We start from the raw sequence: 21313 nt of genomic DNA, 5'->3' as shown, positions 1-21313 counted from the left end.
ATCTCTGTAGGATGCCTAGAGTATGTGAGGTGATATAGAAAACTATTCTTGTCTAAATTAAAATCTACATCCCAATCAGAACTTCATGATTAGAGTCTCTCTGTAATGGAATCCCAAGTCCAAACTTTTGGGAGACTTGAAATCTGGACCTGAATAAATCTGAATTTTGCATCTATAGTTAAATGAAACCCTAGTCAAATGTACAAGTTTGGCACAGAATATTTTTTAAAGATCTCAATAAAATAAAAATCTTTCCTGCTATTTAATAAACATTTTTCTAATCTCTCATTCTTTGTTTGTGGCTCTCATTTGTTTGCCATTTTCTCTGTTCCATCTCACTTTTTGTATGCAGTATTGTTATAGCCCTGTTGGTTTTAGGATTTAAGAGAGACCAGGTGCGTGAGGTAATATCTTTTATTGGACCAACTTATATTGGTGCAAGAGACAAGCTGTTGAGCTACACCGAGACAGCTGTTGAGCTACACCGAGTTCTTCAGGTCTGGGATCTTTTAAGAAGGAGCCTCTGAAGAAGAGCTCTGTGTAGCTCGAAAGCTTGTCTCCCTCACCAACAGAAGTTGGTCCAATAAAAGATATTACCTCACCCATCTTGTCTCTCTTTTTGGAATTTTTCCTTTTTCTGAGTGTTCTCCCTTGTATTGCATTCTTTAAGGTTCCATATACCTAGCAAAATGTATTTTGGGTTTACTCACGGTTTAGTTCACAGTAGGTCTTCTTACACTTTTGTATTGTTTCATGGCCTTTTGCTTTACTTGGGCCCTATTCTCCTCTCATAGGTTATGAATACCTCCCACTGAAGTCAGTGTGAGTTATTCATCTCTGTTCTCATTGTTTTCCTTGATTTCTATTTTTGCTTCATTTTCTCTGCTTCTCTTTTTCTCTCCCCATTTTTCTTTCATTGTGCTATCCATTCTTAATCTTTCTCTCCCATATCTACTCTTCTCCCCATGGTTCTCTCTAGTTCTTTTTCTCTTTCTTCCAGCTCATCCCCTCTTGGCTCTTCATTTACACACTATTCCATTTGCTGCAATTTTACCTGCCCTGTGTATTAATTATGACAATGTAGCAGATTTTCTTTATTACAGGACTACTTTTTATGAAAAATATTACTTTGAAATATTGTTACTGAAATTTCACTAAGATTTTTTTTAAAAGTATTTAATAGAACTTTATCTTGTAGCTGATTCCAGAAATATCCTCCTTGTCTTGGTTTACTACCATTGTGCCTTTAATGATGGTATTTACCATTACTGCTGTCAAAGATGCGACAGATGACTGTGTAAGTATTTGCAGTAAGTTACTTTTACAAAGTCTTCAGCTGTCCTTGTACTGTTACATAAATTACTAGGTAGCATATTATTCACATATTGATTCTAGTGCCATACTGTGTAGAAGGGGCACATGTATTCACAAAAAAGCTTTATTTGCTATCACTTGAGCACATTTGTGTCTTAAAAGGCACAGTGTCTAAAATATGTTTGGTAGATGTTGTGCTGTTGTTCAATTTAACAGATTTAGAAGTCTTCCTTTCCCATTCTGTTACAACTTCTGTCAGTAAGTATTATACACAGTGTGTTATAATCTGCTCATTAAATCACAGATAATAGATCTGATGGAGGTAAATCCTTGTCCCAAGTCTTGTATAAACAGATTAAAATGAATAAATTCCAAAAATAAATATTAGTCATTTTCAAACCCTTTGTTAACTTATCCCATATAATGGCCAAAGTCTTGTAACTTTTATGACTGTAAAGCATTTGATCCTGCTCTTACTTGTTAGTTCCAAAGCTCCCAGTTTTTTACAATGACATAATATTTGTATGAAATAATGACAATAAAAACCATAATGCATCTATATAGTGACTCGCAAGGATCCTAAAGCACTTATATAAACGGCTTTTTTACACTCCCTTTTCCACTTTGGAAAGGGTGGAAGTGGGCGGGGGAAGGGGTGGGGGCCAAAAAAGGAGTCAAATGCATGAGGAGTAAAGGTGTAGAATTTTACTAGTGGCATGGAGTTTTTAGTTACCAAATCTCACTTTTATCTGTAAAATACACTATTCGTATTTCTCCCCAATTTTAAAACAATCCATGTGTCTATATGAACCCTAGATTGGGGAAACGAAGTTAAACAAAACACTATTGCAGATGACCTTTTAAATCTAACTTTTGTGTTAGATCTCATGTATAGCTATCATACTTTATGGCTAAAATGTTCTGATGCTACCTTGGTGCAGTTTTTTTAACCCCATGTGAAGCATTTTGCATCAGGTAAAGCACAAAGAGGGGAAAGAAAACAATGGAAAATCATAGACATGATGCAAGGGACAAGGAGTGGTGAAATGGATCTGTGAGGCAGAAGTCTTACTGCAATAGCAGAGAAACCTCTGAGTTCTTCAGATTCTTTAGGATATGTCTATGTGGCTGTAAAACTCCCACAGCAATGAGTCTCAGACCATAGGTCAACTGACCCGAGCTTGCAGCGCTCAGGCTGTGGGGCTATAAAATAACTGTAGAATTCAGGCTCAGGCTGCAGCATGGGTGGCGGGTATCATAGGCTAGGGGAGACTGTGCCTCCCAAAATGGCCTGGCATGGCCCTGCCCATGCTTCACCCCCAGGCCCCTGCCTGCAGTGCAATTCCTTCCTGCTCTTCCATAGTAGCCTAGGCTGACTGGGGCTGGGGAGAGCTGGTATGGTGCTGGGATTCATGGTGGCTGGTGCTGGCTCCGTGGCTGCACTGCCCACCTGGCACTTGGGGTGCTGGAACTGCACCCCCTGGCTTCCCAGTGCTCTGGTTGGGGGCTCAGCTGGAACTCCATGGCTCGGGGCACTCCATGGCTGGGGGTGCTTGGGTGGCCTGGGGCAGGGGGCTGGGGCTAGGGCTATGGTGGGGGTGCTCTGGGCTCCTTCAGGGGATGGTGAGGGGCAGGGCCTTAAGTAGAAGGGGAGGGGCTGGGGGCTAGCCTCCCCCTATGGCTGGTTCAGCAGCTGCCCATGGGCTGTAGCCTAGGGTCTGAGACCCTGCCCCCTTGTGGGGTCTCAGGGTATGTCTATACTATACTGCCATTAGGATACCCATGGCTGGCCCATGCCAGTTGACTCAAGCTTGCAGGGCTCTGGCTAATTTGCAATGTAGATGTTCTGATGTGGGTTGCAGCCCAAGCTCTGGACCCTCCCACCTCTCAGGGTCCTAGAGCGTGAACACCAGTCTGAGCCTGGACATCTACACTACAATTCAACAGCCCAAGCCCCATGGACCAGCCGCACGTGTCTAATTGCAGTGTAGACATACCCCCAGAGGCCAAAAGTCTACACTACTGTTTTATAGTCCTGCAGCCCAAGTCGGAGTCAATTGACCTGGGCCAGCCGCAGCCATGCTGCAGGTCTTTTATCATAGTATAGATGTACCTTGAGAATACAATCCTAGAAGGGTAGTACAGTCTATTTCATATTATGGAGATTTAAAGTTACTAATCCTAGCTGAGATCAAGCACTGATCTTTACTTAAAATGGAAAGCTGGGTTTGCCTTGGGAAGTATGAAGTAATAAGCTCTCCAAGGTAGCGTATAAAGGAACATGACAATGACTTCAGTGTAAGCAGACTGATTTTAAAGACACTGACATTTCACTGGAGAGCAGGGAAATTCTCTTGGATAAGGAGTAAGTTTCTGAAATCTCAAAAGCTGATATTCTTGAGGGAAGTGGTAAAGAGTGATACATGATTTATTGGGAATAGTTCAGTTAGAACGTGATACAGGCATGATTAAGAATCTCTGTATCCCAGTGAGATGGTACAAGACAGTTGCACCGTCAGAACTTTATTTTCTTTTTTTGAGGCTCATATTAATCAGACTCAGATGACTCCAAGGATTACAAGCTTTGATGTCAGGAAAAATAAAAACAGATTTAAAGGGAGAGGAAAAGCAGGGAGGAAACAACATTTTTACTGGGAGAGCACAAGCATCATAAGATCAGTCTTAGATTTTAAATTAAAAGAATGTGGTTGATACCAAGATCTTTGAATGAAAACTGAGCAGCATGAGCTATCATAGCATCTGCAAGTTCATGAGTAATTCTGTTCTCTCCAGTTAACAAGACCCTTCACCTTGCATGGTCCCTTAAAATATGTATTAACTACTGATGCTAAACAATCTGTTTCACTTTGTATTTAGCAGTGACAGTCATTTCTCAAACCTGAAGAAGCGCTCTGTGTAAGCTCAAAAGTGTGTTTCTCTCACTAACAGAAGTTGATCCAATAAAAGATATTACATTACCCACCTTGTCTCTCTCAGAAGCCTGTACGCCAAGAATCCGTTAAATAGGTGTTTGAAAGAAACCGCCACATGACACTAGGGTCTTTTTGCAAAGAAAAATTTGTGAGGGAGATATGAAAGCTGAAAAAGTGAGAGAACAGAAAGAAGAACTGGGGGACAGCTTGGCATGTATTTTGTTGTTAATTTTCATAGGATTAGAACATGTTAGTCTCTCAGGGTTTAAAACACAGTTGATAACTCTTGAACAAAAAGTAGAAGACTGTATTGGTTCTGATAAGATTGTTAGACTAAGTTTGACCTGCCTCAGGTAATCTCTGTAACCACACATAAAGCTCTCCAAATTAGCATGTGGACAGTGTAACTAGAGTGTTTTCAGTAGTATTAGTCTGCAACCAGTTGGCTCTATTTCCTTTATGCTCTTGAGAATACCATGAAAAATGACAAGCAAAAGAAATAATCTATAATGGATGAAGAGAATTGCCTCATTAAAATTAAAATGGTGTTATCTGTCTCTTCCTCTGTAGAAGGAGGGGAGTGTGTTTTACAATAGAAAAGAAAGCAAAAAATATCAGACAGGATTAAGTATAAAAATACTTTGTATACACACATACGTGTGTGTGTGTGTGTGTGTATACACACATACGTGTGTGTGTGTGTGTATACACACATACGTGTGTGTGTGTATACACACACACACTTTTATTCAAGGATCTCAGTCATTTGCAAATATTAAGTCTCTTCAATGCCCTGAGAGGTGGTTTACTAATTTTACAGATGGATAAACTAAGAAGCAAGGATTTCAAGTGGTTTATTCAAGATCACACAAGTGAAGTGGTGACAAAGCTGTGAACAGATGAGACTGCCCACTCATAGACCACTACACTACATTGCCTCTCTCACATAAGCTGTTCTTAACAGTACCAAAGAAACAGGAAAACAAATCTTATGGTGATCAGAAAAGTTACTGATTATAGATTTAAAATTTACAGCCAAAGCAAAATGAAATCCAGCTTGTGACCTTTAATATGTATAAAAATAAATCATGTTGACATGAGTCAGAAGAGCAGAGGTGCAGTAAACTTGAACACGAAAATGAATGAGCAACTTAATCTATTCCACATGAATATTAAGTCTTGAACCAAGGTTGAATACAAACTCTCAAAAATTATTGAGAAAAATTAGGATTGGTCTTCATTAAACAACTGAAGTATCAAATGACTATGGTGATTAGCCAGAAAAAGTGTTTGGACAAGGGGAAAAAAAAAGGAAATACCACCACTACCATCCCTTTACTAGAAAGATGAAGGATGCTGAAAGATAAATCCTCACTCAAGTTTAAGTTGTAGTAAGAAGTTGTCACAAACTGCTCTTGATGAGCTCAAGTCCGGGTACGTATTTTGTGTGCCCTCTTTTTCATCTTATGTTTGCTTTGTCTCTCTCCAAGAAAATTTATGTGTATACCTCTAATTTATAATGGCAGCTGTCTTCCCTCAAAGTTTCTCATAGACTTTCACACTACCCCTCACCAGCCCAAGTTTACACATTTCAGCTTATTCTGACAAAGCCAAGCTTCTGCCACAGCCAGGTTTCCCCATCCTTCTATTCTCTGTCAACTTGCTAGCTTAATCCTGAAGCTTTCAGTCAGTAATTCTTCATTGTCTTTTGATATATTTAACATGGATATTTATTTTTCTGGTGTCCACACTTCCAAAAATTAGAATGGGTTCAGAAAAGAGACAATGATTTGGGTTCTGGAAAACCTTACCTAGAGCGAGAGATTTAAGAAGCATTATTTATTTATTTATTTAGCATATTAAATAGATGATTAAGGTGACTTAATCAGGTTCTATAAGATTTGTTAATAGATATACCACACAAAGGCATTCAATGGAAGTTGAAGCTAGACAAATTCAGACTAAAAGTATGGTGCACTTTAAAAGTAAGGGTAATAAGTCATTGGAAGAAGTTACCAAGGGATGTTATGGGCTCTCTGTATATGTCTGCAAAGAAAACCCCCCAGTGTCAAGTCTCAGAGTCTGAGTCAACTGAAGCTAAAAAGAGCAGTGTAGTTGTTCAGGGTCGGGCTGGAGTCTGAGGTCTGAAACCCAACCAAAGGGGGGGAGGGTCTCAGAGCCCAGGCTCCAGACCAAACCCAAACATCTACACTATTTTTAGCCCCGCAGGCCAGGCCCTGTGAGCCCCAGTCAATTGACCCAAGCTCTGAGAGTCAGGCTACATCTACACTACAGCTGGGATCTACGCTCTGAGATCTATCCACCGGTGGTTGATTTAGTGGGTCAAGTGAAGACCCGCCAAGTCGACAGCAGATCACTCTCCAGTTGACTCCTGTACTCTACCCCCGACGAGAAGAGTAAGGTAAGTCGACAGGAGAGTTTCTCTTGTTGACCCCCTGCGGTAACGTGACCTAAGGTATGTCAACTCCAGCTACGTTATTCACATAGCTGGAGTTGTGTAGCATAGGTCGACTTACCGCAGTAGCGTAGACATAGCCGCAGTGCCATGGGTTTTTCTTTGCAGTGTAGACATACCCTTTGTCACTTAGGCTTTGTCTATACTGGCACTTTCCTCATTAAAACTTTTGTCACTTAGGGATGTGAAAAAACATCCCCTTGAACGACAAAAGTTTTAACAGCAAAAAGCGTGGACAGTGTTTCATTGGCGGGAGCCTCTCTGTCGACAAAGTTACCGCCCCTCATTCGGCATGGTTTTATTTTGTCACCGAGACTTGAGAGCTCTCTCCCTGCGACAAAGAGTGGGCTACCCAGTACACCTTACAACAGTGCAGCTGCAGCGACACAGCCACGCCATTATAAGGTGTGGAGTGTAGACGTAGCCTTAGTCTTTAAATCAGGAGTGGCAGTCTTTCTAAAAGAAATGCTCTAGCTCAAGTAGAAATCATTAGTGGATGAAATTTTATGGCCTGTATTATGCAGGAGGTGACATTAAATTTTCATAATTGTTCCTTCTGGCCTTACAAATCTATGAACAATTGTCTCTTTGCCCACCTCTCCGCCTCCACCCGTAGAGTTCTCCTTTATCCTTTCATTAAAAATATATGGCTGGGATTTACAAAGGAGCCTAAAGCCTTTGTAAGATGCCCAAATCCCATTGAATTTCCCAATGAATTACCTTGGGCTCCTCTGGAAATCTCAGCCGACGTCTTTATAAGAAATTAAAGTATGTTTGAAGTAAAATTAAAAGAAAAGGTAAAGCAGCTAGTCTGGTGTCCTCTCTACTATGTATTATCTGACTGTGGAGACCTTTTGAAGAAGGCTGCCCACTGAGCATGAAGGGAAGCCAGCTCAGATGTGTTAGTGGGAACATACCACCATCATCACCCCTGTTCAGTGAGAACAATATACAAATTCTAAAAATTTTAAAAGCAGCAATGCCTTTGGTATCCATGGAATTTGCTTGCTGTTTCTAAACAGCCCCTGTTTCTAAACAATCACAGATAACAACACATCACTGAAAGAGCATTCGCTTGATCTGGCAGTCACAATGCTTAGTCTTCAGTTCAAGGTTCTCAAACTTTGATAATAAAAATGGAACTTGCTTCACGCTGAGAACAAATAGACCATACAAAATAAGAAATAATAAAAATAACAAATAAATAATAATTCTTGAATTACATAAAATAAGTTTTCTGCCAAACTAGAGGTAAAACAATTTTGAGACGGTTTGTGCTATTGATGTTTAAATAAATGTACTATTACATTTAGAGTAAGCTATCTGGTAAAAAGCCAGGGTTGCTTTGGATTTCTTTAATGTGTAACATTAACAAAACCTTTGACAGCCACTAAGTTTTTTTTCTTGAATAAAAATACATGCTGTAACAAGTTGTTTCTCAAAAATAAGTCATTTTACATGTTTCATCTTCAAAGAAAGTCATAAAATGTAATGATGATTGAATGTTGGGCCAAAAATGATTTTTTAATAAAATAAGTATTGAGCATGTGTGTCTTAGAAATGGAAAGAGCCTATTGTAGCCAAAGAGTTGAAAATCAAAAATGTTGGGCTAGATTCTGCAACCCTTATTGACCTTGAGTAGTATTTACTTCAAATAGGCTTACTAATTGACATGAGTAAGGTTTTATATTTTCCTGTAACTGGGCTGATTGTTCCCTCAGAATCAGACTAAAATGCTCTTAAGTAACACCTGTGAGCCCCAATTCTGCAAGGTGTGTTCAGTGGTGCAGCAACTAGTGGTGCTGGCTTGAAGTAGTGATAGCAAACACCAAATGCATGGTTTCCATCATAGGCGCCGACTGGAACACCCATGGGAAAAATGGTGGGTGCTGAGCACCCACCAGCAGCCCCCCACAGCTCCTCCCCCTCTCTCCAGCACCTCTCGCCTGCTGATCAGCGCCTCCCACTCCCTTCCTGTGCCTCCCGCCCACCACAAATAGCTGTTCTGTGGCGTGCAGGAGGCACTGGAGAGGAGGAAGTAGGCCCCCCAGCACATTAGAAAGTCTACTTCTTTGGTTTCTATGGCTTCCATCATCTGCTCCCCCACTATAAAGTTTGTTCCAGCACCCTTGGGTGTGTTCAAGGGGCAAGTGCAAGCCTAATGCTTCTTCAAATGCTTGCTCATGTTCATTCCATTCTAGGGTGTGCACATGCCCATGTGCATGGTCATTGGAGATTTTTGTCTTAGCGGTATCTGTAGGGCTGGTGACAGCGCCCCCTTGAGTGCCATGCTCATGCGTCGGTATATCAGGCGCCGCCAGCTCTACACTCTCTCAGTTCTTTCTTACAACCGGCGGTGGTTAGTCAGAGTGCCTTTCCTTGCATAGCAAGGGCTAGCAGTTTTGTCTCTACTGACTTGAGCTTTAGGACCTTGTAAATAGTTTGTTTATAGTAGTTTAGTAGTTAGAATCCCAGTGGGGACTTTGCCGCAGGCAGGGCATGCCCGGGTCTCCCGGGTTTAAGCCCTGTGTGGACTGAAACAGGCCTATACCTGTAAGTGACCTCCACAGCAGCTGCCTCAAGTGCTTGGGGGAATCACACATGAAGGACAAGTGCCGTATTTGTCAGAACTTTCGGCCCAGGAGTCAGAGGGAGTGGGATATTCGTTTGCAGGCTGTCTTCATGGAGTCTGTCCTTCATCCAGCTTCCAAGCCATCCTGCCAAGACTCACCAAGTACCTGCCTGGCACTGCTTCCCATTGCCGGTGCCCAAGAAGAAAGCAAGGAAGCATGGCTCCCCAGCACCAGGCAAGAAGGGCCATGGGAAGGGACCCAGCTTGGGCTGCCCAGCCACTCCAGAGCCACGCATCTGTGCCGGTTGGGGCTCTTAGCTCCTTAAAAGGTCCACTGCAACTCCCAGGAGTGGTAGGGGACCCAAACCCCTGATGACATCGAAGTCCCAAGCTCTCATGTCGCTGAGATAGCAGAGGCCTCCACCTGCGCCGCCGACACAGCATGTGCTGCAGGAAACAGTAGAGGCTCCCCACGAGGGCAAGCAGCCACTAAGATCCCTCAGAGGGTAGTGGAGCGCGACCGATCCCCCGAGACGAGACAGTGCTTTCCACCTCTGCACCGCAGATTGCCAGAGTCACAGCCCAGATCATCTGGGCCCTGCCCTTGGTCACTGGCACCACAATCGCGGTCCCCCTGTCTCAACACGGATTGCCTAGAGGAAGGTGCTGGTGTCTGTACTACTGGCACCATTTGCCCTTCTGCTGGTCGACCTCTCCGTGCAGATCTTGGTCGCCTGCCCCTGGAGAGTGCTACCCATCACATCTCCGGTCCCCCTGGCACTGACACCGGTCCCCTCAATACCGGCACCGATCCTCTTGCTCCAGGCACTGGTCTCCAGTGGCGATGGTCATCCGGCAGACTCAGGTGGCGATGACCCCACCGTGCTCTCTGGAAGATGAATTTCTCTGGCACAGAAGGGCAGCCCGGCCCGGCAAAGCATCCTGGGAATCAGAAGTGCTCATTTTGAAGATGCACTTGAGAGCAACGCCTGGATCCACCTTGTTCTATGTTTGACCGCCTTTGTCCCTACCATTCGGCCTGGTCATGGGTCACCTCGGGCTGCTGGGTGCTGGACATAGTTTCTCGGGGCTGTATCCTGCAATTTTCAGCTGCCCCTCCCTCCGTCCCCTCTTCTTCTCCGTCCCTCTTTGAGGACCCTTCTCACGAGCAACTGCTTGTCCAAGAGGTCAAGAACCTCCTACGCGTGGGGGTGGTGGAGCAGGTCCTTTGGGACATGAAGGGAAAAGGGTTCTATTCCCGCTACTTCCTAATTCTGAAAGCAAAAGAGGGACTCAGACCCATTCTGGAACTGCGTCGCCTCAACAAGTCTTTCAGAAAGTTGAAATTTCGCATGGTCTCCCTGGCCTCCATCATTCCCTCCCTGGATCCGGGAGATTAGAATGCCACTCTCAAGGTCACAGATGTTTCCTCCATTTCATAGTGGGCAGATGCCATTTTCAATTCATGGTGTTGCCCTTTGGCCCTCAGGGTGTTCACAAAGTGTATGGAGCTAGTGGCCTGAGATATCAAGGGGTCCAGGTCTTCCAATATCTCAACAACTGGCTCATCAAGGACAGGTCTCGGTAGCAAGTACAGAGGAGCCTTGATCTAGTGCATGTCACCTGCTGTGACGGGGGCCTATTAATAAATGAGAAAAAATCCACTTTATCACCTGTCCAGCGAATAGAATTCATGGGGTGGGTCTCGACTCCACGCGAGCCAGAGCCTTCCTTCTGGAAGCGCGTTTTCAGGCCATGTCAGACTTGATCTCCCATGTAAAGAACAACCCGCTCACCACAGCCCAAACCTGCCTGTGGCTGTTGGGCCACATGGCTGCTTGTACATACATTATCAGCCATGCTCGGCTCCATCTCCGGCCTCTGCGAGTGTAGCTGACGTCAGTCTACATCCCCAACAGGCACGACCTAGACCAGGTAGTCAGGGTGCCGGACCACATATGGTTGTCCCTGGATTGGGGGTTGGACCCCAGGTCGGTGTTGGAGGGAGTCCCCGTCATTGACCGTAGTCTCTGATGCTTCGGACCTGGGCTGGGGAGCCCACCTGGGTGAGCTGAGCACCCAGGGACACTGGTTGTGGGATGATCAACGTCAGGGAGCTCAGAGCTGTTCGCCTGGCCTGCCAGGCTTTCTTGCCCCACCTAAAGGGTAAAGTGGTGTAGCTCCTTATGGACAATACCGCCACGTTGTATTACATCAATAGGTACCAGGTCTTCAGCCCTTTGTCAAAAAGCTCTCTGCCTTTGGGATTTTTGTGTGTGGCATGCCATTCATTTAATAGTCACTCACTTGCCTGGAACCAGGAACATCTTGGCAGATCACCTCAGCAGGACTTCCTCGTCTTGCCATGAGTGGTCGCTCCATCCCGAGGTAGTCAGTATTATGTTCCGGAAGTGGGGAACTCCCAAGGTGGACTTGTTGTGTGTCCCACCAGAACAGGAAATGGCATGTGTTCTGTTCCCTAGAATGGAATGTCCATGAGCAACGCATCTTGAAGAACAACAGTTATGAAGAGGTAGGTAACCATTTTTTTAAATGGGCTCCTTGTGCTTAATGTTAGACGTGAGTTTAAGTAAGTTGCTGAATTTGGGACATAGTGCAGTATGTTAATGTGGATGAGGGAAATACACCAGATTAAATTTATCTGGATGTTTTGGATTTTTAAATGGGCTGAGAACTGGCTGAAGGACTGCAAACAATTCACTAAGGATAACCATCAGTGTATTGAGATGATGGAGATATTTAGATGGATTTCTATGGGACTGGGGTTAGATTTAGTCTTACTGAACATTGCCATCAGTCAACTTGAAGTGAACTAAAAATGCATATTAATGAATGCAAATGCAGTTTAATACTAAACTGGAAGGAGTTGCAAACAAATAATACAAAAAAACAGAGAGGCTAGGAAAAAAGATAGGAAAAAACAAAATTAACTCCAATGTGGGGAAAATTGCAAACTAGAATAAATAAAGAAAAATTATCCAAAATACTTATGTTCAGTGGGGAAGGAGATACCTGGAAAATATTAATTCCAAAAAGGACTTATGTAAGAAGGAAGAGTGGACATGGTATTAGCTATGAGTTTAAAACAAAATACGGGAAAAAAATATCCAAAGCAATTTTGGGCTAGGGATCGTAGTGCCAGGACATGATAGTACTTTTCTAGTGGGTCTTGTAACAGTGCACCAGAAACACTGTTCTCAGTGTTTGGTTACCTCTTGGAAAGATGTAGATAAATTTCAGAGAGTTGGAAAAAGAGCAACAAAAATAGCTGAGGCTGAATGGATAGATTTATGAAGAAAGATTATATGAGCTAAATATGTAAAACGAGTTGAGCAACTATTAAGTGGGAATGGTACATAATAATTCATAAATATTTATAAGGACACCAAGAATGGAGAGGAATTATTTAGAATGGTATCGGTGGCATAATTTGGAATATTGACATGAAAATGAGAGAAGAATTATTTTGTAGAATATAAAGGAAAAGTTATTTATAAAAAGTTCTTCCAGTGAAAGTGTGTCTTTTAGGCTGTGGGATAGTTTACTAAAGAAAGGCAGAGGAAGCCTTTCTCTGGGCACATAAAACTGGACTGGACAAAGCAGTAAAAAACTTGTTTTTCATTGGCAATGTTATGGATGAGGAGAGCAATTTTCGATCTGTAATGTCTATGATTTAATGTATACTTATTTAGTTAGCAACAGTCAATAAATACTTTTACAGGCAATGGCTTGCTAATTTTTATATTAAATGCATAGAATATTGCATGTGTTAATTAAATTATTGTGGGGCAAATGAATACTTTAGTGTTTACCAATTCATTTTTAAAAACAAAGAGTTTATTAAAATATTTTTTATGTCATGAAAATTATGTAAAATCAATGTGTGACATTCTGGTCCCATTGAAGTCAATGGATTTCACTCACAGAGACTGCTTGCTTGCTTAAAGTTATCTGTATACTTAAGTTCCTTGTTTGATCAGGTCCTTATGTTCACTTTGGATCACAAAAAACTAACTAGTATTTTTGTGTCATTAATATTGCAGTTTCGCCATAAGAGTGATAACCAGGTGAACAATCGACAGGCTGAAGTACTCATTGATGGCAGGTAAGAAACAGATTTTAAAGATGGTAGATTTATTTTTAACTTTTAGATTATCTCACCAATATTCAATCACAATTCTTTTGCATTTTCAAGCTATAGGGCTATGCAATTGAACCATCAAAAATTTTTTTTCCTGTAAGATAACAGAGATTTCACTGAGGAATTTCTTGGTTTGATCCAGTTTTAAGATTCACTCTTTCTCATAATCCATATTCCTGCTGATTTTAATTAGATTTGGTTGTCTAGAATGATAGAAGAATTTGGGACCGTAGAAATTCTTTAACTCTTATTTTTTTAGTTTCATTTTAATTTTGCTCATTGTACTTCTGTTGTCTCAAACTACTTTTAAAATTTCCTTTTAAAGATTCACATGAACAGTCTAGTACATTGACTTTAATCCTATTAAACACAAAAAACTATATTAGAAGAACATTATTAAGGTTTTGTGACAAAGTTCCTGCTCTACCTTGGTGGGTCTTGTGCTTATTGGCGGATTTGCTCGCCTTGGAGCTCCACGGCAGCCCCGAGCTTGGCCATTTTTCTGAACCCACAGTCCAGGTCGACTCCTCCTGTGTCTGACCAGGAGTTGGAAGGATTTGGGGGGAACCCGGGCCCATCCTCTACTCCGGGTTCCAGCCCAGGGCCCTGTGGAATGCAGCTGTCTAGAGTGTCTCCTGGAACAGCTGTGCGACAGCTACAACTCCCTGGGCTACTTCCCCATGGCTTCCTCCCAACACCTTCTTTATCCTCACGATAGGACCTTCCTCCTGGTGTCTGATAATGCTTGTACTCCTCAGTCCTCCAACAGTCCGCATTCTCACTCTCAGCTCCTAGTGCCTCTTGCTCCCAGCTCCTCACACGCACACCACAAACTGAAGTGAGCTCCTTTTTAAAACCCAGGTGCCCTGATTAGCCTTCCTTAATTGATTCTAGCAGCTTCTTGATTGGCTGCAGGTGTTCTAATCAGCCTGTCTTAATTGTCTCCAGAAGCTTCCTGTTTGTTCTGGAAACTTCCCTGTTACCTTACCCAGGGAAAAGGGACCTACTTAGCCTGGGGCTAATATATCTGCCTTCTGTTACGCTCCTGTAGCCATCTAGCCCGATCCTGCACAGTTCCAAGGTTAAGTACTCAAAATTTAGGAAATGCCAGAATTAAGGTTGCTCATGCAACCTTAATTCGCCCCCTTCTGTATATGCATATGATACAGTCTTTAATTACATGATCACATACTATTTTTTTCTTCCTCATTCAGTGCACAGGATAGATGGTGCTCACTTAATAAGCAGCTGTTCAATATTTTGTTTTCTCCTCATTGTTCAATGTGTGATTCCATCCGTTATTTACTGCGCGCTATTCAAACCCTGCTTTGAAGACAGAATTATTAATTTCTTCATAGGTTTTTCTATGATGCACATCAATACAGTATATGAGTGCTTCACAAATATTAATGAATTTATGTTTCCCAAGTGGGCATTATCTCCATTTACAGATGGTAAACTGAGTCACAGAGAGATGAAAGTAAAAGTATCCACTAATTTTGGGTGCACAATTTGAGATGCCTAGGACTTGATTTTTCAGAGTACTTAGCATTATGTAGCATGTTATATGTTCAGAGACATTGACTTCAGCTGTGAGTACTCAGCACTTCTGCAAATCAGACCAAGGGACTCAAGTCAGACACCCATAAAATGAGGAACACACAATTAGTGACTCCGTGTGAAAAGTTTTGTTTTAGCTAGCCTGAAATGGGAACCCTGTGGTGGAGACCAATATAGAATCCAGTTATCCAGGGCAGAATTCAACTTCCTTAACCATGAGACCATCCTTTCTCCTCCTGCAGTCCCCTGCCTCGTTCACTACACTTGTTCCAACTTCTTCAACATAGGAGGCAGTGATCATATAGACAGCCGTCTCTTACTCCACCACCCTGATTCATCCCCAAAGCAGGTCCATCTTGTGCACTGAATGAGGCAGGGTTCCTGTGACAAAAATAATATGTGATCACATAATTAAAGACAGTATCATAATACGTGTGAGTAAGGGGTCCAAATTAAAGTGGCTCAGGCAACCTTAATTCTGACATTTTTAACTTTTGAGTGCTTGAGTTAAATGTAGAGTTGGAGTCCTTGCTGCAGGAAAGGGGAGCGAGGTCAAGTGGCAACTCCCCCAGGCCCCAGAAGAGGTAGTAGCTTGTTCTTAAGGATTAAGGAACCCTTCACTCCATGTTTTTTTTGGTGAGACTGTGGCCACATCCTGGACTGGAAAAGTAAGTGGTAGTAAGTGGCCAGGGAGGCAGCCTCAGAGCACTTCTGGGTCCTTGATATTGCTGCCAGTCAGAGCCTGGGCTCCCCTACAAGCCAGGCAGCAGCAAGGATGGCATTACCCCTTCCCTCCTTGTGATGAGGGCGACATAGGCATTGTAAGCCCTGAAGTAAGGGTGTGAGGCCTTTGGGGGCCTGGAGTTGGGCTGGAAAGTCCTTTTTGGGGGACACTGGACTACTATAATTTATTGGACTCCATAACCCTGGAAAGAGGTAGACTTCTGTGGTGACCTGGCAAGAGGGCTGAGTTACTATCTACCAGAGTGACCACCAGCAGGAGACGCTAGAGATGGGGGAAGAGTTGAAATCCAGGGACCTAATCCCTAGGCAGTACCAATGGTAAGGTCAGCCCGGTCACCATATGCAATAGCTTAGGTTTTTAAAATCAAACTGAAAAAAAAAAGAAATTCCATCATGTGGCATCATATTGATACACACGTGGTTCATCAGCAGGTTTGGAACCATGGCAAAGATTCTGCCATTTGAGGTTATGGAGTAACTGATAGTAGTAGTAGATTATTGTTTATGTGGACCAGCTCTTGAGGGGGATGGGACACTTTGTCAATGGATTTCACAGATATTTGCTGACAGCAGAGGAAACTCAGGAATCTTGGGTTCCATTTCAGGACAGTGTGCTCTAGGTGCAACAGACACTTCTGGCAATTTCCTCCCAAGTTCGATTCCTTCTGTTCTGTCCCCTCCAATCTGTCTCAGTCCCTTTCCTGCCTCTACCTCACTACTGACTCCTGTTCCAGTGACATTGTCTTCACCTAGTCAGTCCCAGTCTCCACTTCAATGGCTTTTGATATTAATCCCAATCTCCTTGCCCAGCCACTGCCTAGGAACTGAAAGCCCTAGTGTTCACTTCCCAGTATCTCCTGTCTGAGTCCCAGTTTCTCCCTTTCTGGTCTTCTTATCCAGCCATTCCCTGTTCCCTCTCCTTATCCAGCCATTCGCTGTTCCCTCCCTATCTCTCTCTTTTATCTCCCCCTGAACTCCAGTTGCCGCTTCCACTGCCCACATTCCCGTTCCAACTGGATTCCAGCACTAGTCTTCCTCTCATCCAATCTCGATGTCCTCACCTACCATGGTTCCTTGTCCCATTGTCTTTGCCCAGTCAGCCCCAATTCTCCCCCCTGTACATCCCTTGTCAGATCTGTCTCCCCTCACACCTACCTCCTTTCTGCTGCCCCATTGGTTCCCACTTCCAGTGCCCCCCATTTCCTTTCCCAGCTCCCAGACCTTGTCTCCTTGCCCAGCCAGTCCCAGTCTCCACCCCCTGCCAGCCTCCAGTCACAGGCTCTGCCTTCCAGGCTCCTTGGCCCAGTCACCTACTCCACAGGCCTTCTCCTGCAACACCTTATGTCCAGCTCTTGTCCCTTCTGCATTTGAATCAGATGGCTTCCTCCTCCATGCTGCTTGGGTGCCAGCAGGGGCACGATTGAAAGGACAGGAGAGAGAGGCTCCCTGCTCTTCTTTCCAGTGCCAAGCCCCACCCTGGCCCAGATCAGTCAGGAGCATCCATAAAAAGGAAAGTCTGGCTTTGCTTCTGTAGTCAGGAGCTGTAGGGAGCATGCTGTGGAGATGGTGCTTGTGCAGTCTGGTCACCCTACGAGCTATAAGAGGCTCAAGCAAGCTCATTGAAGGCAAATTCTTCTGAGATTTTTGAGTTGCTAAGATCTAGCACAAGGGTGGGCAAACTTTTTGGCCTGAGGGCCACATCAGGTTTCTGAAATTGTATGGAGGGTTGGTTAGGGTAGGCTGTGCCTCCCCAAATAGCCAGGTGTGGCCCGGCCCCCGCCCCCTATCCAACCCCCCTGCTTCTCGCCCCCTGACAGCCACCCCGGGACTCCTGCCCCATCCAACCCCCCCGTTCACTGTCCCCTGATGGCCCCCCAGGACCCTTACCCATTCACCCCTCCCTGTCCCCTGATCACCTTCAGAGCCCAGCCCCTGACTGCCCCCCGCCACCTCATCCAACCCCTCTTCTCATTCCTGGCTGCCCACCAGGATCCCTGCCCCATCCAAGCACCCCTTCTCCCTGACCGCCCCCAGAACCCCTGCCCCTGACTGCCCTCCGCCGCCCCATCCAACCCCCCTTCTCCTTCCTGACTGCCCCCCGGGACCCCTGCCCTCATTCAACCCCCCTGTTCCCCACACTCTGACTGGTCTGACCCCTATCCACACCCCTGACCACCACCCTGAACTCCCCTGCCTTCTATCCAACCCCCCCAGCTCCCTGCCCCCTTACCGTGCTGCTTGGAGCACCGGTGGCTGGCAGCGCTACAGCCGCGCCGCCCGGCTAGAGCCGTCCACGCCACCATGCAGCACAGAGCACCGGGTCAGGCTGTGGCTCTGCAGCTGCGCTGCCCGGCAAGAGCTCGCAGCCCTGCCGCCCAGAGCCTTGTGTCGGCGGCACCGTGAGCTGAGGCTGCAGGGGAGGGGCCGGGGGCTAGCCTCCCAGGCCAGAAGCTCAGGAGTCGGGCAGGAAGGTCCCGCGGACCAGATGTGGCCCGCGGGCCGTAGTTTGCCCACCTCTGATGTAGCTAGTCTCTGGATATGTGTGAACTGTGATTTTTCAAAAGTTTGTAGCTTGGCCAAATTTGGGTGGCTTTTCATGGGGATGGCAAAAGGCACATCCCTGACACGAAGGCCAACCCTCTGCCCAATTTCAAGTCCCTGCTCCAAAGCACTAGGACACTAGAGCTTGCCAAAAAAAAAAAAAAAACCCAAAGGAAAAAAAAAAGATTTCCAGGTCTTTAACATTGAAAAATAATGTTAGCTTCATTCTTGGGAATGTCTGAATTGTTTTCTAGATTTTTCCAAAACCATTCAACCTGAGGCCACCCAGCTTGGAGAATTGCATCCCCAATGGTTAAAATCTTGCAAAGTTATAAGCAACTGAATATATAGGGTCTTATGAGGAGAAATGTCCAGCAATCTTAATAATGGCCAGTGTTACTGGCCCTTTGTACAATGATTAGTGCCAATGTACAATGTAGTGCCAATCTTTAAAAAAGGGAAGAAGGAAGATCCTGGGAACTACAGGCCAGTCAGCCTCACTTCAGTCCCTGGAAAAATCATGGAGCAGGTCCTCAAAGAATCAATCCTGAAGCACTTGCATGAGAGGAAAGTGATCAGGAACAGTCAGCATGGATTCACCAAGGGAAGGTCATGCCTGACTAATCTAATCGCCTTCTATGATGAGATTACTGGTTCTGTGGATGAAGGGAAAGCAGTGGATGTATTGTTTCTTGACTTTAGCAAAGCTTTTGACACGGTCTCCCACAGTATTCTTGTCAGCAAGTTAAGGAAGTACGGGCTGGATGAATGCACTATAAGGTGGGTAGAAAGTTGGCTAGATTGTCGGGCTCAACGGGTAGTGATCAATGGCTCCATGTCTAGTTGGCAGCCGGTGTCAAGTGGAGTGCCCCAGGGGTCAGTCCTGGGGCCGGTTTTGTTCAATATCTTCATAAATGATCTGGAGGATGGTGTGGATTGCACTCTCAGCAAATTTGCAGATGATACTAAACTGGGAGGAGTGGTAGATACGCTGGAGGGCAGGGATAGGATACAGAGGGACCTAGACAAATTGGAGGATTGGGCCAAAAGAAATCTGATGAGGTTCAATAAGGATAAGTGCAGGGTCCTGCACTTAGGACAGGAGAACCCAATGCACAGCTACAGACTAGGGACCAAATGGCTAGGCAGCAGTTCTGCAGAAAAGGACCTAGGGATGACAGTGGACGAGAAGCTGGATATGAGTCAGCAGTGTGCCCTTGTTGCCAAGAAGGCCAGTGGCATTTTGGGATGTATAAGTAGGGGCATAGCGAGCAGATCGAGGGACGTGATCGTCCCCCTCTATTCGACATTGGTGAGGCCTCATCTGGAGTACTGTGTCCAGTTTTGGGCCCCACACTACAAGAAGGATGTGGATAAATTGGAAAGAGTCCAGCGAAGGACAACAAAAATGATTAGGGGTCTGGAACACATGACTTATGAGGAGAGGCTGAGGGAACTGGGATTGTTTAGTCTGGAGAAGAGAAGAATGAGGGGGGATTTGATAGCTGCTTTCAACTACCTGAGAGGTGGTTCCAGAGAGGATGGTTCTAGACTATTCTCAGTGGTAGAAGAGGACAGGAGAAGGAGTAATGGTCTCAAGTTGCAGTGGGGGAGATTTAGGTTGGATATTAGGAAAAACTTTTTCACTAGGAGGGTGGTGAAACACTGGAATGCGTTGCCTAGGGAGGTGGTGGAATCTCGTTCCTTAGAAGTTTTTAAGGTCAGGCTTGACAAAGCCCTGGCTGGGATGATTTAATTGGGGATTGGTCCTGCTTTTGAGCAGGGGGTTGGACTAGATGACCTCCTGAGGTCCCTTCCAACCCTGATATTCTATGATTCTATGATTAATCCTTTCTTGGAACTTATTAGGTCGTGACAAAAAACTAATACTGTACTATGGAAACTTTGTGGTTGTGATTATAAATGCTTTGACTTATATAACACCTTTCATCAAAGATTTCAATATATTTTATGGACATAGATTATTTCTTAAGATGTTGATATTTCCATGAAGGTGCTTTTAGATTTTTCTGAGTACTAGGTCAGCAGTTAGTCTATCCACTGCTTGGTTTCAAGGCTCACTATGGAGTTTTCACTTACTGTTTCAGTCATTACTATATAATAGTTGTTTTTTCTCAATTGCTTCCTCTCTCATCTTTGACTTAGCTTGTTATAACAGTATGTATATTGTCTGTCTGCTCTGGAATAAAGACAGGAGTCAGTGGATGTGGTTTCATTAGGTTGCAACTTTATTCTCTTAAAATATCTGTGAGTACTCGGCAACAAAATGTATAGGCAGATCATCATCCTTTCCTTAATCATATCCACACAATCCCCAACCCAGGTCCTAGTCACCCTTCCCTCATATGAAGTGAAAGGGGACGAGGCTATAAAAGGAGGGGGTTGACTCCCGCTGTTTCAGATGTAAGAGCCCCAAACTCCCATCCTCAGCTGCCTTAAAAGGGGCCTAGGAATAGGAGAGAGGTTGGCTCCCTGCTGATGGGATGTAGGAGCCCCAAAGTTTCTTTAGAATCATAGAACTGGAAGGGACCTTGAGAGGTCATCTAGTCCAGTCCCCTGCATATGTGCAGGATTAATTATCTAGACCATTCCTGACAGGTGTTTGTCTAACCTGCTCTTAAAAATCTCCAGTGATAGAGATTCCATAATCTCCCTAGGCAATTTATTCCAGTGCTTAACCGCCCTGACAGCTAGAAAGTTTTTTCTAGTGTCCAACCTAAACCTCCCTTGCTGCAATTTAAGCCCATTGCTTCTTGTCCTATCCTTAGAGGTTAAGAAAAACAATTTTTCTTCCTCCTCCTTGTAACAACCTTTTATATACTTGAAAACTGTTATGTCCCCTCTCAGTCTTCCCTTTTCCAGACTAAACAAACCCAGTTTTTTCAATCTTCCCTTGTAGGTCATATTTTCTAGACCTTTAATCATTTTTGTTGCTCTTCTTTGGACTCTCTCCAATTTGTCCACATCCTTCTTGAAATGTGGTGCCCAGA

General features: G+C 44.3%; 1 protein-coding gene across 1 annotated transcript in view; it reads left to right on the top strand.

The window, feature by feature from the left end:
* Nucleotides 1-21313, top strand: part of ATP8B4 (ATPase phospholipid transporting 8B4 (putative)) — a 155913-nt gene that overhangs the window by 34997 nt on the left and 99603 nt on the right. The window contains exons 4-5 of the mRNA XM_073303976.1: nt 1199-1297; nt 13360-13421. Of these exons, the coding sequence (XP_073160077.1) occupies nt 1199-1297; nt 13360-13421 (161 nt within the window). The remainder of the gene's footprint in view (nt 1-1198; nt 1298-13359; nt 13422-21313) is intronic.

Source organism: Lepidochelys kempii, chromosome 10 (genome assembly GCF_965140265.1).
Source record: "Lepidochelys kempii isolate rLepKem1 chromosome 10, rLepKem1.hap2, whole genome shotgun sequence".
Lineage (NCBI taxonomy): Eukaryota > Metazoa > Chordata > Testudines > Cheloniidae > Lepidochelys > Lepidochelys kempii.
The sequence above is the reverse complement of the archived record's forward strand: the minus strand, read 5'-3'. Positions and strand labels throughout refer to the sequence as shown.